We start from the raw sequence: 27,361 nt of genomic DNA on the forward strand, positions 1-27,361 counted from the left end.
AGTTATTAGCGTATGGAAATGCAATTGATTTTTTTAAAAATAAGCATTTTATTAACTATTCATTTATTTATATTTTTATTTATTTAATTTGCCTGCGCTGGGTCTTAGTTGAGGCATGCAGGATCTTTAGTTGCGGCATGCGGGATTGTTAGTCACAGCATGTGAACTCAGTTGCGGCATGTAGGGTCTAGTTCCCCGACCAGGGACTGAACACAGGCCGCCTGCATTGGGAACATGGAGTCTTACCCACTGGACCACCAGGGGAGCCCCCGCAACTAATTTTTATGTTTGATTTTGTCTCCTGCAACTTTACTGAATTCATTTATCAGTTTCAAAAGTTTTTTGGTGGAGTCTTTAGCGTTTTCTATATATAATATTATTTCATCCGCAAATAGAGACAGTTTTACTTCTTCTTTTTCAACTGGATGACTTTTATTTTTTCTTGCCTACCTGCTCTAGGTAGGACTTGCAGTATTATGTTGAATACAGGTGGTAGTAGTGGGCATCGTTGTTTTCTTCTTGATCTTAAAGGAAAAGCTTTCAAACTTCCACCTGTTGGCTCGTCACATATGGCCTTGATTATGTTGAGGTACATTCCTTTACGCACTTTGCTGAGAGCTTTTATTATAAATGATGTTGAATTCCATTCACTTCTGGAGAGTTTAATCTATTTGCCTATTGATAAGGAGGGAGTTACCTCTGTCATTGTGCAATTTGTTTTCAATATGCCCTATAGCTTTTTGTCCCTCACTGCCTGAATTCCTGTTTTCTATAGTATTTAATTTTTTGGAGTGAAATGTTTAAATTCCTTCTTAATTTCCTCTTGTACATGTCTGTAGCTACTGCATTTGTGGTTATCATGAGGATTACACTGAACATCCTGAAGTTATAACACTATAATTTTATTTATAGCAGCTTAACTTCAATTAACATATAAAAACTCTGCTCCTTTACAGCTCTTTCTACTCCTTTCAGTATCACAAAATTACACCTTTATAATTGTGTGCACAAAAAATAAACTAATAATTCCTTTAAATGCATTAGTCTCCTAAATTATGTAGAAAACAAAAAGTACAGTTACAAACCACTGTAACAAAATTCTAGCTTTTATAATTGCCCATGTATTTACCTTTATTAAGATTTTTTATTCATCCATATGGCATGAAGTACTGTCTAGGGTCCTTTCATTTCAACTTGCAGGAGACCCTTGAGCATTTTTGCAGGGTAGGTCTAGTACTCACAAATTCCCTCATCTTTTGTTTATTTGGGAATGTTTTGATTTCTTCCTCACTTTTGAAGGACAGTTTTGCCACACACAGGAATCATTTTAGCATGTTGCATACACTGGCCCACTGTCTTCTGGCCTCCAAAATTTCTGATAAGGAATCTGCAAACTTTCTTATTGAGGATCTACTGTATGTGACGATTTGCTTGTCTCGTGCTGCTTCCAAGATTTTCTCTGTCTTTTGAAAGTCTGATTATAACGTGTCTTGGTATGTGTCTCTTTGAGTTCATCTTACTTGGAGTTTGGGAAGCTTCCTGGATTTTATTTTTTTCCCCCTGGATATTTATATTCACATCTTTCATGAAATTTGGTAAATTTTCAACCATTATTTCTTTAAATATTCTCTCTGCCTCTTTGTATCTGTCTTCTCCGTCTGGAACATCCACAATGCATATGGTTGTTCTGCTTGATGGTGTCCCACGGGTCACTTAGGGCTCTCTTTTCTTCAATCTTTTTCTTATTCTTCAGGCTTGATAATTTACATTGTCCTCATCTTCAAGTTCACTGTTTCTTTCTTCTGCCTGCTCAAACCTGCCTTTGAATCCATCTAGTGAGTTTTTCATTTCAATTACTGTACTTTTCAGCTCCAGAATTCCTTTTTGGTTTCTTTTTAGGCTTTCTATCTCTTTACTGATATTTCCATTTTGTTCCAACATCATTTTCATGACTTCCTCATGAAAGAAAGTTTTTTTCATGACAATTTCCTTTAGCTCTTTGAGCATGATTAGGGCAGTTTTTTAAAAGTCTTTGTCTAATGTATCTGCCATTAAGTCCATTTTAGGTTCAGATTCTACTGAATTATTTTTTTGCTTTGAATGGACAATACTTTCTTGTGTCTTTGTATTCCTTGTGATTTTTTTTTTTTGAACACTGGACATTTGAGTTGAATAATGTGGTAACTCTGGAAATTAAAGATTCTCCATCCAGTTTGCTGTTTTTTGTTATTTTTATTGCTGTAGGCTGTCTCTGTGCCAAGGATCAGCCTCAGGTGTAAACTTAGTGTCTTATGTCTTTTCCAATCCTTTCGTTGGATATGGGCAGTCACTGTCTATTTCCCCTCATACATGCAGTTGTTTTTGAACGTCTTAGTCTTTAATTTCTGTCCCAAAAGGGGAAAAGCAAAAAATGAAGGTGGCGAAAAGAGGGCACCCTTAAAATCTCCTGGGAGTCACTTTAGCTGGAGGGAGAGGGACTTGCAACAATGGTGGAGGTACACAGTGGCTGCCTGCTTCTTTGCACCTCTGTGATCAGAAGAAGCAATCAAAGCATAGGTACCTAATATTTGGAGAACAGGCCTAGCATTTGCAAGCTGTATGCAAGATATTTCAGGAACACTTGCACAGCTACCTGCCATGTAGCTATGGGTAGGGATGAGTAGCTGCTACTGTGCTAACACCTCAGATTGACTGAAATGATCCATAACTGACCATCTAAAACTTCCCCTGGATGTTACAAGCCTTCAACAGACCCCAGAGTTCCAAAAGAGTTTTATCAAACATATTCTGCTACTGCAATTGTCTAAAGGGAGACAGATTCCTTGTGCTTCCTACTCTATCATCTTCTCAGAATCTTCTCCTATCATGTTATCTTTTCTGAACTATTTTTCATTCTCAATTAGATTATAATCTATTACTTTTATTTCTCATTGTAACAAATCCAGTGAGGATGTGATAAATATGCTAAATGTATGGATGTGAGAAGAACCACATAACACAGTGCTTGGCGCATAGTAAGCAGTCAATAAATATTAGGTATTATCTCACACACACACACACATAAATATTACATTCTTCTGGGAGTGAGTAGTTACGATGAAGTGTGGAGAAATAGTATGAGATTACTCTCTACCTGGAGGATCTGGCATAATAAGGAATTGCCTGAGCTGCTTTGTGTAAGCTGACTAAAATTGTGGAAAGATCAGTCTCTGGATGTCCTCAAAGCTTTCTGCTCTGTTGGAGTCTTGTCTTCACCTTCCCCTGCTTTCTTACCATTTCTGCATTTCACAATTTGGGTCACAGCTGTGGTTGATGAATCGGGCCTCATTTCCCATGCGATAACTGTCAATCACCATCCCACTATCCAGGTTCAGACAATAGTGGTCACTGTGATTATGATACTGCTCAATCATCCTATTCCTAAAGAGGAGAGAAATGATTGAAAGCCAATTAATGATTAAGTTGAAAGTAAATTTCAAATATTTCATTTTCCATACTAATCTGGTAACTTTGCCATTTTACTGGAGTATCATTTACCACCGTACCTAAACTCCTGTTCGCTGACAACCTCCCCTAGGTATTCAATGATGAACTGCCCAGCTTTTAGGGGTTCTTTGGTTCTGATTCCCCAACCTTTTTCCTCAGCTCGAAATCGTTCTAGACATTGCACCCACTCATGCCTCTGTATCCTCTGGTTACAGCACTGCTCACCACAGGGGCAAGTGTTGGGGGAACACTCAGCAAAGATCATTCTAGAAAGAAAAGGAATAATTGTATGTCAATTAACACTATACATAACCTTCATGAACCCATTTTTTACATAGGAATTTTAAAAATGCATAAGATTAATTTTTATTTTAATAAGGTTAGATTGGTTAACAAAGTTAACAAGGTAATAATGTCTAAGTTCAAAAATAATACTGAAAATTTCCAAGTCAAAGTGCAAACACTGATGCTTCTTATAAATTAATGAGTTAATTGTCCACTCAGCATCCTGGGTAAACACTATCATATTTAGTTCTGAGCTAAGAATATATGAACTGTAACCCATAGAGGAATTAATAATTTGATGATTACATTGCACTATTGTTTTGAAGTAGCTCATAGCCATTTACAGATTTTTTAAAAAATTGTGGTAAAATACACATAAAATTTACTATAACATTTACCATCATAACCATTTTATTTTTTAATAAATTTATTTATTTATTTTTTGTTGCGTTGGGTCGTCGTTGCTGCGCTCAGGCTTTCTCTAGTTGTGGTGAGCAGGGGCTACTTTTCATTGCGGTGCGCAGGCTTCTCATTGCATTGGCTTCTCTTTGTTGTGGAGCATGGGCTCTAAGCACGCGGGCTTCAGCAGTTGTAGCATGCGGGCTCAGTAGTTGTGGGTCATGGCTCTAGGGCACAAGTTCAGTAGTTGTGGTGCATGTGGGATCTTCCTGGACCAGGGCTTGAACCCGTGTCCCCTTCATTGGCAGGGGGATTTTTTTTTTCTAATTTAAAAAATATTTATTTATTTATTTACTTATTTATCTTTGGCTGCCTTGGGTCTTCGTTCCTGTGAGTGGGTTTTCTCTAGTTGCAGCGAGCAGGGGCTACTTTTCGTTGAGGTACGTGGGCTTCTCTTGTTGCGGAGCGTGGGCTCTAGGTGCGTGGGCTTCAGTAGTTGTGGCACACGGGCTCAGTAGTTGTGGCTCGCAGGCTTAGTTGTTCTGTGGCGTGTGGGATCTTCCCAGACCAGGTCTCGAACCTGTGCATCCTGCATTGGCAGGCAGATTCTTAACCACTGTGCAACCAGGGAATCCCACAGTTTACAATTTAAAGTACTTACAGGAGCTTCCCTGGTGGCGCAGTAGTTCAGAATCTGCCTGCCAATGCAGGGGACACGGGTTCGAGCCCTGGTCTGGGAAGATCCCACATGCCGTGGAGCAACTGGGCCCGTGAGCCACAATTACTGAGCCTGTGCGTGCACCGCGATGAAGAGTGGCCCCCGCTTGCCACAACTAGAGAAAGCCCCCACACAGAAACGAAGACCCAACATAGCCATAAATAAATAAATAAAAATTTAAAGTACTTACAGGGTTGTTTGATTTATTCTTCAGAAAGATATTATCTTGGGCTTCCCTGGTGGCACAGTGGTTAAGAATCCACCTGTCAATGCAGGGGACACGGGTTCGAGCCCTGGTCCGGGGAGATCCCACATGCCACGGAGCAACTAAGCCCATGTGCCACAACTACTGAGCCTGCGCTCTAGAGCCTGTGAGCCACAACTACTGAAGCCCACGCACCTAGAGCCTGTGCTCCACAACAAGAGAAGCCACTGCAATGAAGAGCCTGCGCACCGCAATGAAGAATAGCCCCTGCTCACCGCAACTAGAGAAAGCCTGTGTGCAGCAACAAAGACCCAACGCAGCCAAAATAAATAAAAATAAAACAAATAAATTTATTAAAAAAATATTATCTTTATCTAAAGGACAAACAGCCCACAGTGTCAAATCATATAAATGAGCAGTAAGCAGAGAAAATATCCACTGGACTATACTTCAATTTAAGACAATCAGGGAGTTCCCTAGTGGCTCAGTGGTTAAGAATCTGCCTGCCAATGCAGGGGACACGGGTTCAAGCCCTGGTCCAGGAAGATCCCACATGCTGCGGAGCAGCTAAGCCTGTGTGCCACAACTACTGAGCCTGTGCTCTAGAGCCTGCGAGCCACAACGACTGAGCCGGCATGCCACAACTACTGAAGCCCGTGCACTTACAGCCCATGCTCCACAACAAGAGAAGCCACCACAATGATAAGCCCGTGCACAGCAATGAAGAGTAGCCCCACTCGCCACAACCAGAGAAAGCCCACGTGCGGCAATAAGGACCCAACACAGCCATAAATAAATAAACAAATAAAAGAAGAATAAAAATATATCAAAAAAATTAAGACAATCAGCTTAACTTGTAAAGACACTGCCTTACTGTCAAATTCACCACAGTTATTCTTTGTTTTGCTGATTTCTTTGCTGCATGGATATTGACGAACACCCCTCCTAGAACTGTCCTACTATTTTCGGCTTTGTTGATCTTTTATGATAATGGACTTCCCATCTTTACAATAACAATTCCTGTCTTTTTTTTTTTTAAACAGGGATCCTTTTCTCCTCTCTACTTTCCATGGCATATTCATCGCTCCTCTTTTCTTCAGAAGGCTTATTCATTTTCATGGCTTTTAAAAGTAATTAATTAATTTAGTTTTTGCTGCGTTGGGTCTTTGCTGCTGCTCTTTGTTGCGGTGCTCGGGCTTCTCATTGCAGTGGCTTCTCTTGTTGTGGAGCATGGGCTCTAGGTGCGTGAGCTTCAGTAATTGTGGCACATGGGCTCAGTATTGTGGCTCATGGGCTCTACAGCGTAGGCTCAGTAGTTGTGGTGCACGGTCTTAGTTACTCCACAGCATGTGGGATCTTCCTGGACCATGGCTTGAACCCGTGTCCCCTGCATTGGCAGGAGATTCTTAACCACTGCACCACCATGGAAGTCCTATTCTGTTTGTTTTGATAAATGACCAAGATAAGCCCTTTAACTGTATAAACATGTATATAAACATTCACTGTCTGGAAAACAAAACCATAAAGTTACCAAAATCTGGAAGTAGATGCTGCAAACTAACATGGGAAGACTTTGATTTAGCAATGTAAATTGCCATTACCTGTGGTCACAATGCCCTTGAAAAATTAGAGAATTTTCCCCCCTCTAAATATAGATCATCTGATTGCTCTTTCTCTTACACGGTAAGATTTAAGATTAAACAATCATTGAGAAATGTACTAATGTGATTGACTTCACTAGCTATGGAGGTCAGACAATTCCTGTAAATGGAAATGTGTTTTCACTTAAATGAAATGAATGTTCCTACTATGAATCATGCTAGGTCAGGAAGGAGTAAGCCTTGGAGGTGGGGGAGAGGATCATTCCATCCCAACTTTTTGGGACCAGAATTTGAGGAACCAGGGTTCTAGAGCAAAAGGTGAATGCTCCTAGAGATTCTCATTGCTGGGCAAGTGGAAGTGAAGTGCTCTCAACAAAGTAGCATAGATAGACTCTAACAGGGAGTTAGACAGGGGCCCTGATGTTTAGTTTAGGGCCTGTGAACTCCGAAAGTAATCACCACTGGTGGCATAAGTCTCACCAGGTAATATACATTTATCTTCCCCTAAGTATTCAGTTTTGTTACACACCATGTCTGTCCTTTTGGAGAGCTGAAGGAGTGGGCTCTGTATGTGCTATGAGCAAATGGGTACAGCATTAAAAAATAGCTTGAGGGCTTCCCTGGTGGTGCAGTGGTCGAGAGTCTGCCTGCCGAAGCAGGGGACCCGGGTTCGTGCCCTGGTCTGGGAAGATCCCACATGCCGCGGAGCGGATAGGCCTGTGAGCCATGGCTGCTGAGCCTGCACGTCTGGAGCCTGTGCTCCGCAATGGGAGAGGCCACAACAGTGAGAGGCCCGTGTACTGCAAAAAAAGCTTGAAATGAATGACAAGACTCTGTTCCAGGGAAAGAGGAATGTTCTGGAGCAGCAATGGGCTTGATATGGATGGTGTACAGAAACAAATACCCACCAAGGAAGATCTGTAGTATTTATAAACAGTGTTGGTGATTCCTAGAAATTGTTTGGAAGAAAGGAGGACAAATGTTTAAAGTCTTTATTTGAAGTAACTGTAAAACCCCATTATTTGTTTTAAAAATAGTCCTGGGACTTCTCTAGTGGTGCAGTGGCTAAGAATCCGCCTGCCAATGCAAGGGACATGGGTTCGATTCCCTGGTCTGGGAAGATCCCACATGTCATGGAGCAACTAAGCCCGTGCGCCACGATTACTGAGCCTGCACTCTAGAGCCCTCGAGCCACAACTACTGAGCCCATGTGCCACAACTACTGAAGCCCACGCACCTAGAGCCCGTGCTTTGCAACAAGAGAAGCCACTGCAAGGAGAAGAACACGCACCGCAATGTAGTCCTGGCTCGACGCAACTAGAGAAAATCTGCGCTCAGCAATGAAGACCCAATGCAACCATAAATAAATAAATAAATAAAAATTAAAAAAATATAGTCCTGAATCAAGTGTTCCCTGGACTACTTACAAGTAAGTACAATTCTACATATGAGTCTTGCATGGATGCGAAAGTGGATCCTGCCAATCCTTTAACTCCCTCATCCCCTTAAATATTTACAGAACTCTGAATACAAAGACAGGTAAGACAAAGCCACCCTACATTTTACTTTTTTTTTTTTTTTTTTGGCTGTACGCGGGCCTCTCACTGTTGTGGCCTCTCCTGCTGTGGAGCACAGGCTCTGGACGCACAGATCCAGCGGCCATGGCTCACGGGCCCAGCCGCTCCGCGGCATGTGGGATCTTCCCAGACCGGGGCACGAACCCGTGTCCCCTGCATCGGCAGGTGGACTCTCAACCACTGCGCCACCAGGGAAGCCCGCCATTCTACATTTTAGATAGCTCCATTTAACTGAATCTTTATGAGGGTTACTTTTAAATATATAAGGAAGCACCCACCGAATAACATTTGAATTTTTCTTAGTTATTTATACATTAATCACATTCATTAGCTGCATGATGATGTAGTGCTCATATTCTCATGACACAAAGTTGGCAGTATTGTGTCTGAGTGTTTATTTCTTTTTTTTTTTGCCATACGTGGGCCTCTCACTATTGTGGCCTCTCCCGTTGCGGAGCACAGGCTCCGGATGCGCAGGCTCAGCAGCCATGGCTCACGGGCCTAGCTGCTCCGCGGCATGTGGGATCTTCCCGGACCGGGGCACGAACCCGTGTCCCCTGCATCGGCAGGCGGACTCTCAGCCACTGTGCCACCAGGGGAGCCCTGTTTATTTCTTATTTAGGGGTAAGTTTTGGTTTTTTTTGGAACAATGATAACATAACGGGAAGGATAAATGTGACACCCATACTAAATGATATAAAGGTAACCAATGTTATTATGTAAAGGTAAATGTTCAAATTTCAATTTTTAAGAGATTAAAAGACTATCAATACGTATACAATAAGCAGTGTGGTACAGTGGAAAGAACATGACTTTTGAATCAAACACATGTGGGTTCAAATTCTGTCTCTGTCACTTGTTTTATGTAATTTGGAGCAATTTACCATCTAAAATCTAGGTTCCTTCATCTGTACAATGTAAAACTATCACCTACCTCCTTGGACTATTGTGAGAAAGAGAAAAAATAAGCAATGAGGCAGCTATATTATAGTAATTTCACAGACAATAAAATATCATACAAACAAGCACAGAAATGTTAGCATCTAAAGAGATGCACATTTAAACAACTTTAAGGACATATACTCTAAAATATTAAACCAACAGAATACTAAAGCACTAGAAATAAAGTTAGATGTTAATAACTAAAGGCGGTGGAACTATGGGGAAATAAATATATTTATATATTGGTGGTGATACCAAAAATTAACTCAATATTTCATGACAGCTATTGGATAGTATACAGTAAGAATTATATATATGTCCTTATAGTTTGTACAGGTATTTCTTCTTTTGAGAATACACTCTAAGGGTTAACAAAGAAAGGAATCTACACAAAGAGTTTCATAGTAGTGCCATTTTTAATAGCAAAACATTAAAAATAACTTGAATAACGAACAACAGAAGAAGGACAAACTGTGACATACTAACCTAAAAAGGATGAGCTTTTGGATCACAGTGATACATAAAAGTGCATATATAAAATATCTGTGAGTGAAAAAAATCAGCTATCTATAACACCAAGCTATTACTACTATGTACAACTGTACGTATGTACGATGACAAGATGTGAATTTACAGTGATGTACATAAGGGGGAATTCCCCAACTGGCACGCTAAAGCAGAAACGCTGATTCCCTCAGCCCGCAGGACAGTTGACTAGAGATGGAGACTGGGAAAGCAGCTGTCTTTTTCTAGGAAAGCTATCTAGAACAAGGAGCATTGATGGGAAGTTCATTAATTCTTTTTTTGCTATAAATATGCTTATGTTACTAAAACCAACAAATTCTATCTCCTTTGTCTCAATTAGACATTTCCAATTTGAAATCTCAATGTCATTTAAAACTCAGTGGTCCCAAATCAAAATCATAATTTTATGTCCAAACCAGTTAGATTCCACACTTTCTATCTCTGACAATAGCATAACCATCTCTCATTAGCATCACTGACTCAATCATCATGTGTATATCTGCTATATGCTAATGGTTTATCAACCTAGTTTCCCCCCCGCCCAAATATATCATGGCCTCTTTCTTCTCTATCACTGCCATCATCCTACTTTTACTCCCTCATTATGGCTACCATATCCTGAGATCTAGGAAGGTTTCTAGAACTGTGCTTAATGAATTGTAAACATTGTTTCACATAATCCTCACAAACCCCTCCATAAAGATGGTGTTATTTTTATTAGAGGGGTTAAAGAACTTTCCTCAGGTCTCTTAAGTAGTAAGAGGATTTAAACCTGAGGACATAAGACTCTAGATCACATTGTTTTCTGTTACTCTACTTAGCCCATGTTATGGGCTGAATGTGTCCCCTCAAAATTCATAGTTGAAGCCCTAGCCTCCAGGGCGACAGTATTTGGAAATAGGGTCTTTGGGAGTTAAACAGGTTTATATTAGGTCAGAAGGGTGAGAACCTCCTAATGGAATTGGTGCCCTTCTAAGAAGAGGAAGAGAGAGAGAAATCTCTCTCTCTCTCTCTCTCTACCATGAGCATGCACTGAGGAAAGGCCATGTGAGCACACAGGGAGAAGGCAGCTGTCTATAAGCTAGGAAGTGGGTCCTCATCAGACACTGAATCTGCTGGCAATTTGCCCTTGGACTTCACAGCTTCCAAAACTGTGAGAAATAAATTTCTGTTGTTTAAGTCTATGATATTTTGTTATAGAAGCCCAAGCAGACTGAGACAGCTCAACAATTAGGTTTTATATGCTATCTTTGTACAACTTCTTGAGGGGAAATCAAAGAGCCTATTTAATCTTTCCCTCTAAATGAAGTGACTTTTTTTTTTTGGCTACGCCACACGGCTTGTGGGATCTTAGTCCCCCAACCAGGGATTGAACCTGGGCCCTCGGCAGTGAAAGCACAGAGTCCTAACCACTGGACTGCCAGGGAATTCCCCTAAATGAAGTATCTTACAGACCTTAAAGCCTGTGCTTACAGAATCAGTTTAGTACAGTACCTATTGAGGCAGTCATCCACACAGCCCTTTTTGGTGTCATCATCCGGTTTCTTACAGTTACAAGTGGTAGCCTCATAACCAGAAAGGGGTTTGACATCAACGTAGACATCTTGAGAGAAGACAGCAAAGAATAGTTTGTGAATATATAGGATAATTTTTTAAGTGCCAGGCTAAGAACACTGATTGTATGGAGGCAGAAAAAATAGCTCCCATGTTACTCACTTGAACGGATTTTTTTATATAGTGGGACATCTGGTTTCTTGTATAGCTAGAAGAAAAAACAAAAATCTTGATATAGCATTCAACTTCAAATGCCAGAAAACAGTATCAATCACTAAAAATAGAGGAAATTATCCACGTACTCTGCTCATATGGAAACATTTACAAGACTTTCTGGGTTGGATAATTTGAGGGAAACTTGGTGTGATCACTTTTTTACCTTGAAATAAAAGGTGACTTACTAGATCAGGGTTTAAGAGAACTAGATTCAACGGAAGCAATACTAAGTAGTTTTAAAAAAATGCATTTTTTGTTAGATGTTTCTTCAGCAAGTTATTAGATAGACTTAAATGAAAATCACACTGCAGATCAAAGCTTTTCATTTGGATAAATTAAGATTGTATTTGCCTCTATGAAAAGACTGGAAAACTTGCACAGGGCTTGTTTAGATGGCCTGCGTAGGTATATGAAATGAAAAAGATGAGAACCCTGGCTTTTTCAGGGTGAGTGTTGTAGGGAAACACATTTCACGTTTTAATTAAGTCAATTAATTTAGTGAACAAAGGGGAGATGGCAGGCAGAATAATGGCGCTCTCATACTGCAATAAAGAATGCATTAGGAAGAAAATGTATTAGGTCAGTCGGTCAGTGTTTTGCCATAGAAGACAGTACCCCCACCCAAAAAAGGCAACTTGGTTTAAGCTAGAGTGTACTAATCTATAAGAATAATCCCACCATCATTTTTCAGTCGGTATAGATTCAAAACACTATCTCCTTCATTGTTATGAACTCTCTGAGACAAGTATCTAACATACTGATCCTCGTAGAATTCAAGAGAGGCCACCAGACAAGAGAATGTAGACGGGAATGTTCATTGCTTTTGGCTTTCCAAAGTCAAACTTTGGTGGAATTCTGGCAAAACTCAGGAGCCTATTTACCTCATTTGCATGACGATTTCCCAATGGTTGTTCTCAATATGGATTCTGGGGGCTTTAGCTTAATATAAAAATAACTGGGGGAAACTCTGCAATTAGGTAAGCAAGAGAGAAAAACAGCACCTTCCCATTTTTAGTTCCCAATATATTTAAATATCTTTTAAAAGTACAAGAGTGTTAAATATTTTCCCTGTTTCTTTTGGTAGAAGACTCTCGTTTATATGTGAAAAATAAATTCCAAACTGATGGGAAGGAGCCAACAAAAATAAAGCCTGAAATTTCTTAGCGCTGCTGGCAGTACATCTAAATTCCCTTGAGACCTGCATCAAACAGGATTCTTACAGAACAGAATCTTTGCCACCAAAATAAAAGTCCAGAATAATAACAGAAGGTTTCCTAAGGAAGCAGGAACTTAATGCTATTTTGAAATATGAATAAAGGCAAAGAGGTCACATTAAATATGGATGCAAATTCATTTTTCTTAGTCTCTAACGTTCACAGGGGCACTTCTCTATACTTCCTAAGATGAGAGCATAACAAGGAGGCAGAGAAAAAGACTTGCACCCCCCTTTCCCCCCGTTTACCACTTATGAATGAAACATGGTAAGATACGCTCATACCTGATTATGTTTCCACTGCCAAAGGATGTCATAGGGAAGCTGAAAATCAATTCGCTTTTGCCTTAGATATTTTCCTGAAACAAAAAAATACTATCAATTTCAATATCTAATTTATACAATGGGTCAAATAGCCACAAGATTTAATATGCACTGACTAAAAAAATAAAGATTTAATTTTTAATTTTATGAATTTTCCATCACTAATTTTTAAGTTCAGCTACTCTTTTCCACTGTGCACCATGTGGTATAAGCTAAAGATGTTTTAATAGTAGCTTATACAAAACAACTAGCATAGCAAATTTACTACCAAAAATAGGTCATTATGAAGCAAACTAAATACTAAGAATTGTTCAATCATTAAAATTATTAACCAGAGCATCTGTCGTCTATTCTCCTTCATCATGTACATAATCTAAGGTTGACTATAAAAAGAAGTATAAGAGTTTTCTAAAATAGGCAACCCTGAATTTAAATAACTCAAGAGTATTTACATGCAAATTTATGATCTGTTAACATTTTTTCCTACCTATTGAAATACTACTTTTTAAAGCCAATTTTAGAGCCCTTTTCTACCTTAAAGACGTCCTTTCAATTTCTTTACTTTGTATCTTTCTGTTCGTGAAGGACTATAATGCTCAACCTATTTCTTGCAGGACTTAGACTTTTCCTTGTTATCTGGATTTTTGCCCTATCATGGTCTCCAGACCAGCAGTTCTCAAAGATTGCTCTGCTTACCCCAAGGGATCCAAGAAGTCAAAACTATTTTAATAACACTCTAAGATATTATATGCATTTTTGTTGTGCTGACATTTGTACTAATGGAGTAAAAGAATGGTGGGTAAAACTGCAGTTTTAGTATGAAGCAAGGCAAGTGGCACAAAACTGTACTAGAATGAAACTAGTAGAAATGAACTATGCCAGCATCATCTAAGAATGCTCTTGATAAAGTAGTAAAAATATTAAATCTTGGCCCACAAACCAAAATCTTTATTCTGCATGACACAATGGAAGTATGCATAAAGCATTTCTGCTGCACACTGAGGTATGATGGTTATCTTAAGGTAATGCACTTGTGCAAATATTTGAATGGTGAGCTGAACTAGTTGCTTTTTCATGGAACACCGTTTTTACTTAAAGGTACTGACAGACAATGGTTATTCTGACCCAGGAACTGAAAGTAAGTCAAGTGAACTTGTTACTTCAAGAAACCCAATTGTGGACTTCCCTGGTGGCGCAGTGGTTGAGAGTCCGCCTGCCGATGCAGGGGACACGGGTTTGTGCCCCGGTCCGGGAAGATCCCACGTGCCACGGAGCGGCTGGGCTCATGAGCCATGGCTGCTGAGCCTGTGCTCCGTAGCGGGAGAGGCCACAGCAGTGAGAGGCCCGCGTACCGCAAAAAAAAAAAACAAAAAAGAAACCCAATTGAAAATATGTTTCCGATGACAAAATTTAAGTTTGAGTGAACACTGTAATTTTGGAAAACTTGTGTCCATTAACTACCATGAGATTCTCAGTTTTTTAATACTTAAGTTTTTCTCATGAAATAAGTGGCAATTAACAAATGTGAATTGATTTGGATACAATATAGGAAACGGAAAAGCAATGTAATACAGTGAATTAATATTTTTCAATGACCAATACAGGAAGTGATAAAATCATACATGGGTAAAAAATCCATTTAAATTGCAAGAAAGACCAATGGCCACTGATTTCATACTCCAACACTGCAGTGTTAAGGAACTATGACATTTATTAATTTTGCTGCAGTATCAAAGAATATCTACAGTTATCTGAATTTATTAAAATATCTTCCTCTCTTTTACAACTTTTTACCTATGTGAGGTCAGATTTCTTCATGTATTTAAACCAGAATAACATCACAACAGATAGAAGGCAAAAATAGATGCAGCTGTCCTATATTTAAGCCAGACATTAAGGAGATTCACAAAAATGTAAAATAAAGTCACATTTCTCATTAAAAAAATTTTGGGGGAAAGTTATTACCACATCCAGACTAAAATGAAAGCATAATAAACTTGCCCTCAAAAAAAAAGGGTGTGTGTGTTATTTTTCATAAAAATGTGATTTGTTACGTGCAATGAGTTTATTCATTTGACAAATCTGATGATACAGCAGCATGGATTACAGGTATATCTAAGGGGAAATAACTTATGGAGGTAGGGTAACATAACAAGTTTCTGTCTGGGGTTACATCTGGTAGAAGACTGGAGTCACATCTGGTAGAAGACTGGAGTCCACCTGTTGATAGGGAACCAAAGCTGAATGTATAACTACAAAGTCTGTAATGAAAAAGTGTATAAACAACTTAAAAGTTTATCAACAAGGAAGTAAACTTTGGTACATTTAAATAATGAATATGCAGCTATTAAAATGAAATGAGGTATATACTTACTCATATGAAAACATATTCTCCAAGCTGCAGAATAATATTATAGCAAGGGCTGATTTTTAAAAATACTTAAAAAAAAACCCCATTAAATAGCTATATATGGTGGGGGCTGTCTAGGAAAGAGCATGAGGGAACTTTCTGGGGTGATGATAATGTTCTTGAGAAGGGTCTGGGTTACAGAGGTGTATGAAAATTTTAAAAAACTGAGTAAAAGTACATTTAAGATTTGTGCATTTTATTTTTTTTAAATTATATAACCTAACTAGCTATTGATGTTACCCTGAGAAGACTGATTGATTTACAATTTTTAAAATAAATTTATTTTATTTTAGGCTGCGTTGGGTCTTCGTTGCTGCACGCAGGCCCTTCTCTGGTTGCGGCGAGCGGGGGCTACTCTTCGTTGAGGTGCACAGGCTTCTCACTGTGGTGGCGTCTCTTGTTGCGGAGCACTGGCTCTAAGGCGTGCGGGCTTCAGCAGTTGTGGCTCACGGGCGCTAGAGTGCAGGTTCAATAGTTGTGGTGCACGGGCTTAGTAGCTCCGCGGCACGTGGGATCTTCCCGGACCAGAGCTCGAACCCGTGTTCCCTGCATTGGCAGGCGGATTCTTTTCTTTTTTTATTCATATACATTTTTTATTGTAGACTTCTTTTTATGCTTCTATGAAATCTTAGGAACAGAATTTCTCATCATTTAAAAAAACTTTTCTTACTAGAAGAATTATACATGTTTGCTACACAAAACAAGCAAATAACAGGACAAAAAAAAAGACTCAAGTCATAATATTGCACCTATATTTTGTAATTTACTTTTTCCATCTAAATATCATAACGCACTTTTCATTCTAACAGATGCTCTCTTATATATAATGGTTACATGAAATAGATGTACCCATAATTTACTTTTTGGTACAATGTTTGCAGAGTTCACTATTACAAACAGCACTTTGATAAACATCTTTGTTGCTAAATGTCTATGGGCCAGTTTTCATTACCTTGTTAGGATAAATTCCAGAATTGCTGTGTGGTAGGGCACACAGATTTTAAAGATTTTTTGATACATACTGCCTTCTTGCATAGTGTAGGGAATCTCGAATACAAGAAGATTCTTCTCAAACCATTGGAGAAGTTTTTCCTGGAAATGAATGAATTTTTCCTTTCTCGGCACTCTACTTTACTGCTGTGCAGAATGTGTTCAGAGCAGTGTCTCCAACATCCTTGAATATCTCATTCTTTCCATAACAGATGCTTTTCTTCTGGATTGGATTAAGAGTTCCTCAGTCACAGATACTAACGTCTCTCTTGATTTTTTTCCCCCATGCCTGATGGAAAGCAGGGGAAACTTTGGGAGAAGATCCAGTCACTGACTTTATTGAGGGATGAGTGTGATGCAGAAATAGAACGGCCAAAGATGGCTGCCAGTGAAGGGAACGTTCCACCTATGATCCCTGTAAATTCAGGAGATGGTCAGGGTGGTTTTCCATTGTGCAAACTCTTCACTTTTTAGTTGTTTCCTCATTTTGCCATGGTGCTGGTCTTGGAGAGGGCAGGCTGATTCTTAACAACTGAGCCACCAGAGAAGCCCTATTTTATTTTAAAAATTATATAACCTAACTAGCTATTGATGTCACTCTGAGAAGACTGATTGATTGACTGATGCATGCATGCATGCTGCATTGGGTCTTCGTTGCTGTGCCCAGGCTTTCTTTAGTTGTGGTGAGCGGGAGGCTACTCTTCGTTGCAGTGTGCGGGCTTCTCATTGCGGTGGCTTCTCTTGTTGTGGAGCATGGGCTCTAGGCGCATGGGCTTCTGTAGTTGTGGCGTGTGGGTCAGTAGTTGTGGCTCTCGTGCTCTAGAGCACAGGCTCAGTAGTTGTAGCGCACGGGCTTAGTTGCTCCGTGGCATGTGGGATCTTCCTGGAACAGGGCTCGAACCCGTGTCTCCTGCACTGGCACGTGGATTCTTAACCACTGCAACACCAGAGAAGCCCTGTGCATTTTACTGATGGTAAATTCACCTCAAAAGAAAAACTCTATAAGCAAATACTGAGATCTTGACTCTGATATGATGAAATATTTATGGGGGAAGTATATCAATTTATTTTGCAGCATGTCCAAAAATAGGATGGAATAAAAGATGGATAAATATATGATAAATCAGTCGAATATTAATGAAAAAGTCTAGGTGATGGGATATTTTGTGTTTAGTTTTTTCAAACTTCTGTATGCTGAAAAATTTCATAATAAAGTGTTGGAAAAAACCAGCTATATGTATATAGGAAAAAGTTTGAAAGGGTATATGCTAAACTATTATATTTCTGGGAAGGGGAACTTTATCTTTTAATTCACATCTTTCTACATTAAAAGGAATATTTATGAGTATGTACTGTTTCTAACAACAATAAAATAAAAATAATTTTTTTAAAAGTCAAAATTGCTTCTCAGAAGACAGGACAAATCCCTTAATGTAAAGGGTTAACTCCTTTCTTAATGTGTTTTCTGTAGAGAAGAGGGTGTAAAAGAATGAAGGAGTAGACAGTAAGTTCTGAATTTTTAAAAAGAACACTTTTCTTTCTCTTTCTAGGAAAGAAAGCATCCATTATCCACTTCAACTAACTTTAAAGACACAATTTTCCCCAGTGCCCAGCATCTTGAGTTCTCCTACCAACATCTCCACAGATGTTATGTTGCTTTTCCTGGCATTATTTGTATTTCTCCTCTCTAATCCATATATTAAGTGTTGAGGAAAAAAATGATGGGTCAGTCTTTCCTTTCCTCTAACATTTCTGAAACCAGACCTAGGTAGTTCATTTTTAGTAAGTGAGACTCACTTAAAGAGATTTCCTTGTCAAATCCTGCTGGAGATGATACCTCAGAGGAACCTATTCAGGAGTTCCTCATTTGCAAAAATTATTCTTTGAGCTAATCCTCATTTTTACTTTTAAAAAAAATTTATTTATTTTTGGCTGTGTTGGGTCTTCGTTTCTGTGCAAGGGCTTTCTCTAGTTGCGGCAAGCGGGGGCCACTCTTCATCGCGGTGCACGGGCTTCTCACTATCGCGGCCTCTTGTTGCGGAGCACAGGCTCCAGACGCGCAGGCTCAGTAGTTGTGGCTCACGGGCCTAGTTGCTCCGCGGCATGTGGGATCCTCCCAGACCAGGGCTCGAACCCGTGTCCCCTGCATTGGCAGGCAGATTCTCAACCACCGCGCCGCCAGGGAAGCCCTCCTTTTTTTTTTTTTTTGGCTGTACGCGGGTCTCTCACTGTTGTGGCCTCTCCCGTTGCAGAGCACAGGCTCCGGACGCGCAGGCTCAGCGGCCATGGCTCACGGGTCCAGCCGCTCCGCGGCATGTGGGATCTTCCCGGACCGGGGCACGAACCCGTGTCCCCTGCATCGGCAGGCGGACTCTCAACTACTGTGCCACCAGGGAAGCCCCCTCCTCATTTTTAAAATGGGAAAAAAAATCACTTTCTATCCATCTGAAAATTAGATGAAATCATATCTTTTGTAGGTTTTTTTTAACTGTGTGTTGGAGCCTTGAGATCTCAAATCCTGCCACTGGTCACTAGGAAAGGAGCAGAGAAATCCTTTACTTTTCCCTTTGAAATAAAACTGATTCTGTGGGCAAGAAAGTCATTTCAAGAGGCTACAGAAACTTGTGTTGACCTTGAAATCCGGAAGAGGAAGGTCCATGATGATTTTCTTTTACAGAATCAATCCTAATATGAAAAGGATATGAACAATAGGAGGAGGAACATCTCCACAAAAGCACTCCATTGTTAATCAGGTAGCTAGGCAAATGAGGAAACCAAAGGAGAGAGAGGTACTTAATAAAAAGGAGAAAGGTAATAATGGCTTTGCCTTTTTCCAAGATATCTTAAAATCTGACAAAAACGTGGCCTCTTTTGTTTTCTAAACAACAATAAGGTGACTGACCTTCAGAAAAAGTTCAGCTTGTTTATATATAATCTAAGTACTGGGTTACAATATCACTCTACGTATAGGTAATAATTATTTATTATGATTCCCATCCCCCCTTTGTAAGAATGTCAGCTCCACAGAGGCATGGATCTCTACCTATTTGTTTACTGATGTATCCAAAGCATCTAGAAAATTGTATCCAAAGCATCTAGAAAATTGCCTGATCAAAGAGGTATTAAATATTTTCTGAATGAATGAAAATATATATTCCATGGTATACTTTTTTTTTCTTTTTAATTAATTTATTTGGCTGCTTGGGGCCTTAGTTGCAGCAGCAAGAGGGATCTCCGTTGTGGCATGTGGAATCTTTTGTTGTGGCACGTGGGCTCTTCGTAGCCATGTGTGGGCTTCTCTCTAGTTGTGGTGTGGGGGCTCCAGAGCACGTGGGCTCTGTAGTTGCAGCATGTAGTCTCTCTAGTTGTGGTGCTTGGGCTCTCTAGTTGTGGCTCGCGGGCTCAGTTGCCCCACGGCATGCGGAATCTTAGTTCCACGACCAGGGATGGAACCTGCATTGGATTCTTAACCACTGTACCACCAGGGAAGTCCCTACGGTATAAGTTTCGAGGTACTCCACTAGTTGTTCTCTTTTAACCCTACTAAGCAGTATCACCACCTTCCCCCAGTTTCTTGAATTCTGCTCTTCCTAAGCACAATTTCTCTCCTTTTTTTTTTTGGCTTGTTATGCTAACTCATTTTCCTCCAGTTTTACTGAGATATAATTGAGATACATCATTATGTAAGTTTAAGGTGTACAGCATAATGGTTTGAGTTACATATACTGTGAAATGATTACAGCTATACATTTATTTAGCATCATCATCTCTTATAGATACAATCAAAAGAGAAAGCAAAAAAAAAAGAAAAAAATTTTTTTCTTGTGATGAGAACACTTAGAATTTACTTACTCTCTTAACAATTTCATATATATCATACAGCAGTGTTAACTATAGCTATGCTGTAGATTATATCCCTAGTATTTACTTATCTTGTAACTGGGAATTTGTACCTTTTGACCACTTACTCCCCTTCCCCTGATCCCTCTGGTAACCACACATAATCTGATCCCCTTTTCTATTACACACACACACATACACACACACACGTGTGCAGAGATGTTTTTAGATTCCATATATAAGTGAGATCATACAATATTTCTCTTTCTCTTTCTGACTTATTTCTCTTAGCATAATGCCCTCAAGGTCCATCCATGTTGTTGCAAATTGCAGGATTTCCTCATTTGTTATTTTTTATGGCTGAATAATATTCCATCGAATGTATATGTGTGTGTGTACTGTAGTATGATATACATACAACTACTTTATCCATTCATCCCTTGATGGACACTTAGGTTGTTTTCATGTCTTGGCTGTTATAAATAATGCTGCTATGAACATGGGTGTGCAGGTATCTTTTCGAGTTAGTGTTTTCATTTCCTTTGGATATATTCCCAGAAGTGAAATTGCTGGATTATATGGTAGTTCTATTTTTTAAATAATTAATTAATTAATTAAGCTACACTGGCATTTATTTAGTTGTGGCACTCGGGATCTCCACTGCCAGCGTGGGATCTTTGTTGAGGCATGTGGGATCTTTTAGGTGTGACATGCAGGATCTTTAGTTGCAGCATGTGAACTCTTAGTTGCAGCATGTGGGATGTAGTTCCCTGACCAGGACCGAACCCGAGCCCCCTGCATTGGAAGCGTGGAGTCTTAACCACTGAACCACCAGGAAGTCCCTGGTAGTTCTATTTTTAATTTTTTTTTTGCTGCATCACGTAGCATGCAGGATCTTAGTTCCCTGACCAGGGATTGAACCTGTGACCACTGGAGTGGAAGTGTGGATTATTTATTTATTTTTTGGGGCTGTGTTGGGTCTTAGGTGCAGCATGCGGGATCTTTCATTGCGGCGCGTGGGTTTCTCTCTAGTTGTGGCATGTGGGTTTTCTCTCTCTAGTTGTGGCGTGCAGGCTCCAGGGTGCGTGGGCTCTGTAGTTTGCGGCATGAAGGCTCTCTTGTTGAGGCGCGCGGGCTCAGTGGTCATGGAGCGTGGGCTTAGTTGCCCTTCGGCATGTGGGATCTTAGTTCCCTGACCAGGGATTGAACCTGCATCCCCTGCATTGGAAGGTGGATTCTTTACCACTGGACCACCAGGGAAGTCCTGGAAGTGTGGATTCTTAACCACTGGACTGCTGGGGAGGTCCCTATTTTTAATTTTTTGAGGATCCTCCATACCGTTTTCCAAAATGCCTGTACCAACACAATTTCTTAAACAGAACCAGCTCCCTCACACTTTTATATTCTCATGTATCATTCTTCTCACTTAAAATTAAATCCTCTCCACCAAACTCTGTCCTTTGCCTCATTCTTAACCTTACCTAAAAATCTGTAATTTTAACATAGCTATTGTAAACAACCACATTCAACCCAGATTGCTAGAGTTGCTATCTCCAATAAGGTAGTTAATGTAATTAAAATTATCCTTTGTTGTTTATATAGTTGGTGGTTTTCTCTATCCATGTAATAAAGATATTCTCCAATTTATCAAGTATGTAAGAAGGAATTAATATTCAGTATATATAAAGAACTAAGCTCAAGAACAAAAAAAAATTGACTCAATTCAAAAATGGACAAGGACTTGGGAATTCCCAGGCAGTCCAGTTGATAGGACTCGGCGCTTTCACTGCTGTGGGCCCGGGTTCAATCCTGATTGGTGAACTAAGATTTTAAGATCTTGCAAGCTGTGTGGTGCAGCCAAAAAAACAGGCAATCTACAGATTCGATTCAATCCCTATCAAATTACCAATGGCCTTTTTCACAGAACTAGATCAAAAAAATCTTAAAATTTGTATGGAGACACAAAAGACCTTGAATAGCCAAAGCAATCTTTTTTTTTAAAAATTTATTTATTTTTGGCTGCATTGGGTCTTGGTTGCTGCACTTGGGCTTTCTCTAATTGTGGCGAGCAGGGGTTACTCTTCATTGCGATGTGTGGGCTTCTCATTGCCATGGCTTCTCCTGTTGCAGAGCATGGGATCTAGGCACGTGGGCTTCAGTAGTTGTGGCACATGGGCTCCAGTAGTTGTGGCTCGCAGGCTCTAGAGCGCAGGCTTGGTAGTTGTGGCGCACGGGCTTAGTTGCTCCGTGACATGAGGGATCTTCCCAAACCAGGGCTCGAACCTGTGTCCCCTACATTGGCAGGTGGATTCTTAACCACTGTGCCACCAAGGAAGCCCAGCCAAAGCAATCTTGAAAAAGAAAAATGGAGCTGGAGGAACCAGGTTCCATGACTTCAGACTATACTATAAAGCTACAGTCATCAAAACAGTACAGTACTGGCACAAAAACAGAAATATTGATCAATGGAATAGGATAGAAAGCCCAGAAATAACCCCACACATCTATGGTCAATCTATGACAAAGGAGGCAAATACAATGAAAAAAAGACAGTCTTTTCAATAAACGGTGCTAGGAAAACCAGACAGCTACATGTAAAAAAATGAAACTAGAACATTCTTGAACACCATACACAAAACTTAACTCAAAATGGATTAAAGACCTAAATGTAAGACCAGATACTATACAACTCTTAGAGGAAAACATAGGCAGAATACTCTTTGACATAAATCACAGCAATATGTTTTTCTCTTTTTTTAAATTAATTTTTATTGGAGTATGGTTGCTTGCAATATATTTTTCGATCCATCTCCCAGAGTAATGGAAATAAAAACAAAAATAAACAAATGGGACCTAATTAAACTTAAAAGCTTTTGCACAGCAAAGGAAACCACAAACAAAACAAAAAGACAACCCACAGAAAGGGAGAAAATATTCACAAATGATGTGACCAACAAGGGATTAGTGTCCAAAATTTACAAAGAGCACATGTGGCTCAATATCCAAAAAACAAACAACCCAATCAAAAAATGGGCAGAAGACCTAAATAGACATTTCTCCAAAGAAGACATACAGATGGCCTAGAGGCACATGAAAAGATGCTCAACATCACTAATTATGAGAGAAATGCAAATCAAGACTACAGTGAGATATCACCTCACATGGTCAGAATGGCCATCATCAAAAACTCTACGAACAATAAATGCTGGAGAGGGCATGGAGAAAAGGGAACCCTCCCACACTGTTGGTGGGAATGTAAATTGGTACAGCCACTATGAAGAACAGTGTGGAGGTTCCTTAAGAAAACTAAAAATAGAGCTACCATATGATCCAGCAATCCCACTCCTGAGCATATATCTGGCGAAAAACATGGTTTGAAAGGATACATGCACCCCAGTGTTCACTGCAGCACTGTTTACAATAGCTGACACATGAAAGCAACCTAAATGTCCATTGACAGATGAATGGATAAAGAAGATGTGGTACATATATATAATGGAATATTAGTCATTAAAAAGAATGAAATAATGCCACTTGCAGCAACATGGATGGACCTGGAGATTATCATACTAAGTGAAGTGAGTCAGACAGAGAAAGAAAAATATCATATGATATCGCTTACATGCAGAATCTAAAAAAAAAAAAAAAATACAAATGAACTTATTTACGTAACAGAAACAGACTCAAAAACTCAGAGAATAAACTTATGGTTACCAGGGGAGAAGCGTGAGGGGGAGGGATAGATTGGGAGTTTGGGATTGACATGTACACACTGCTATATTTAAAACAGATAACCAAAAAGGACCTACTGTTAAAAAAAAAAAGACAAGGACTCGAGTAGACATTTCAGTAAAGAAGATATACAAATGGCCAATAAGTACTTAAAGAGATGTTCAACATCACTAATCATTAGGAAAATGAAAATCAAAACCACGAGACACTGCTTCACACCTGTTAGGATGGCTATTACAGAAAAAAACAGAAAATGACAAGTATTACCAAGGATGTGGAGAAACTGAACTCTTAAGATTTGCTGGTGGGGTTGTAAAGTGGTATAGTCTGTAGATGTACCATATGATAAAGCAATTACACTTCTGGGTACACACATAAAAGAACTGAAACCAGGGGTCCTCAACAGAGAATTCTGTAAGCCAATGTTTATAGCAGTATTATTCGCAATTGCAAAAAAGTGAAAACATTAGAAAATGTCCATTGACAGATGAATGGATAAACAAAATGTGTGCGTATGTATACATACACACACACAAAGGAATACTATCCACCATTAAAAAGAAATGAAGTTCTCATATATGCTGCAAAATGGAAGAACTTATGTTAACATAAAGACATTATGTTAAGTGAAATCAGGAAGACACAAAAGGACAAATATTGTTGTTAAGATTTCGCCTATATGAGGTACCTATAATAGTCAAATCATAGAGCTAGAAAGAAGAACAGTGGTTATCAGAGGCTGGGGGAAGGGGAGAATAGGGAATTGTTATTTAATGGGTACAGAGTTTCAGTTTGGGATGATGAAAAAGTTCTAGAAATGCACAGGGGTGATGGTTGCACAACAGCGTGAATGTACTTAGTGCCACTGAACCTTATACTTAAAAATGGTCAAAATGCAAAATTTAAGTTATGTATATTTTACCTCAAGTTAAAATTAATAATGTAATATACCAAAACCACTGTGTGCTTTAAAATGGGTGAATTGTGCCTCAATAAGCTGTTAAAAAAAGTACAACCATGTTAAAATTTTTTGCTTCATCCATTAAACAATTACTTAGAAAGGCTCAGAAGGAGAAGGAAAGCCTATTGTAAATGCCCATATTTTTGCTTACTGTATTCTTTCTGCATTCCTGATGTTCCAAGGTTCCTTCTTTTATTTCTTTCTGTTTAGAGAACTTCCTTTACCCATAGGATAGATTTGCTGGCAACAAACCTAAGAATCCTTTGCTTCTTTCAATTCCTGAAAGAAGGATATTTTCATTGGGTATAGGATTCTGGTTTGACAGTTCTTCTTTCAGTACTTGAAAAATGTGCCACTTACATGAACTCAGACGTGAAATCCACTGTCATTTGATTTGTTTTACCCCTATGGATATGAAGTCATTTCTCTCTCATTGTTTTAAAATTGTTTTGTCTTTAGTATGCTGAAGTTTGATCATGTGTCTCAGCATGGATTTCTTTGACTATATATACCCTGTTCCGGGTTTGCTCATCTTCTTGAATCAGAAGGTTTATGTCTTCTGCCAAATTTGGTAAGTTTTCAAGACATTATTTACTCAAGTACTTTTTTTAATCTCTACCTTCTTTCTTTTCTCCTTCCAGGACACCAAGAACATAAATATTAGCTCTTTTGTCATGGTCCCATAGCCTCCAGTTTGTTTGTTTTTTTAAATGTCTATTTTCTCTTTTGTTCAGATTGGGTAATACTTGTAACACTCCATCACCTACTTCACTGATTCTTTCCTGTATATCTTTCATTCAGCTGTTGAGTCTATCCCCAAGCTTTTAATTTCAGCTACTGCATCTTTCAATTCTAAAAATTATATGTTTTTCCTATTTTTCATTTCTTTGCCAAGGCTTTCTATCTTTTTATGTTTTAAGCATGTTTATAACTGCTTGTTGAAGTGTTTTTTAAAAATCATAATTGTTGTAAAATCTGTCAGATAATTCTAATATCTTGGTGTTGGCATACATTGATGCCTTTTAAAATTCAGTTTGAGATCTCCCAGGTTCTTGGTATGACATATGATTTTCAATTCAAACCTAGACATTTTTGTATTATGTTATGAGATTTTGGGATTTTATATGTACCTCCTGCCCCTAAACATGCATAGCCTACCCTATTATCAACATCCTCCACCAGAGCGGTACATTTGTTAACAACTGAAGAACATATACTGACATATCATTATCACTCAAAGTCCATAGTTTACATCAGTATCTTAGTATTGCATATTCTATGACTTTGAACAAATGTATAATGATATGTATTCACCATTAAGGTATCACAACGAATAGTTTCATTGCCCTAAAAATCCTCTGTGCTCTGTAGATTCATCCTTCCTTCCCCTCAAACCACTGGCAATCACTGATCTTATTAATGTCTCCACAGTTTTGCCTTCCAGAATGTCATTTAGTTGGAATCATACAGTATGTAGCCTTTTCAGATTGGCTTCTTTCATTCAGTACTATGAATTTAAAATTTTTCACTGTCTTTTCATGGCTTGATAGCTATTTCTTTTCAGTGCTGAATAATATTCCACTGTCTGGATGTACCACAGTTTATCCATTCACTTACTGAAAGACATCTTGGTTGCTTTCAAGTTTTGGCAATTATGAATAAAGCTGCTTTAAACATCTGTGTGCAGGTTACTGCACAGACTTAAGTTTTCAACTTCTTTGGGTAAATACCAAGGAGTTCAATTGTTGGATTGTATGGTAGGAGTGTGTTTAGGTTTTTAATACAATTGATTTTTATATACTGATTTTTTTCCCCCAGTAGTCTTGCTACCAGTTGTAGTAACTTTTTAGTGCATCTCTTTGGATTTTCTACATACACGATCATGTTATTTGCAAACAGAAACAGTTTGACTTTTTCCTTCCTGATCTTTATCACTTTTATTCATCTTCTTGCCTTACTGCACTGGTAGAACATCCAGAATAATGCTGAAAATAAGTAAATAGAGTGAACATTTTTACTTTCTTTCCAATTTTAGAAGGAAGCATTCAATATCCTATCATTAAGTATGATCTGCTTTTTATTCAATGTAACACTAAGGAAATTCCTTTCTAGTTCTAAGAGTTTATAATCAACTTTGTTCTGTAGTTGTTTTTTTCAACTAAAGTCTTTGTCAGGTTTTCTATCAGGGTTACACTAAGCTTATGAAATGAGTTGGGAATTGTTTCTCCCCTACTTTCACAAAGTGTTTGTGTTAAGACTGGTGTTATTTGTTTCTCAAATATATATAAGAGTTCACAAGGGAAAACCGTTTAGTTCCGGAATTTTTTTTTTTTTTTTTGGCTGCATTGGGTGTTGGTTGCTGTGCTCGGGCTTTCTCTAGTTT

General features: G+C 39.0%; 1 protein-coding gene across 5 annotated transcripts in view; it reads right to left on the minus strand.

Annotated features, from left to right (window-relative positions):
* ASH1L (ASH1 like histone lysine methyltransferase) overlaps window positions 1-27,361 on the minus strand; it is a 214,134-nt gene that overhangs the window by 34,255 nt on the left and 152,518 nt on the right. For all 5 annotated transcript variants that reach the window (XM_079904612.1, XM_079904614.1, XM_079904611.1 and 2 more), the window contains 5 exons: window positions 13,007-13,080; window positions 11,455-11,500; window positions 11,233-11,341; window positions 3,546-3,752; window positions 3,274-3,420 (listed from right to left, as the gene is read on the minus strand). In XM_079904612.1, the coding sequence (XP_079760738.1) occupies window positions 3,274-3,420; window positions 3,546-3,752; window positions 11,233-11,341; window positions 11,455-11,500; window positions 13,007-13,080 (583 nt within the window). The remainder of the gene's footprint in view (window positions 1-3,273; window positions 3,421-3,545; window positions 3,753-11,232; window positions 11,342-11,454; window positions 11,501-13,006; window positions 13,081-27,361) is intronic.

Source organism: Stenella coeruleoalba (genome assembly GCF_951394435.1).
Source record: "Stenella coeruleoalba genome assembly, chromosome: 1".
Lineage (NCBI taxonomy): Eukaryota > Metazoa > Chordata > Mammalia > Artiodactyla > Delphinidae > Stenella > Stenella coeruleoalba.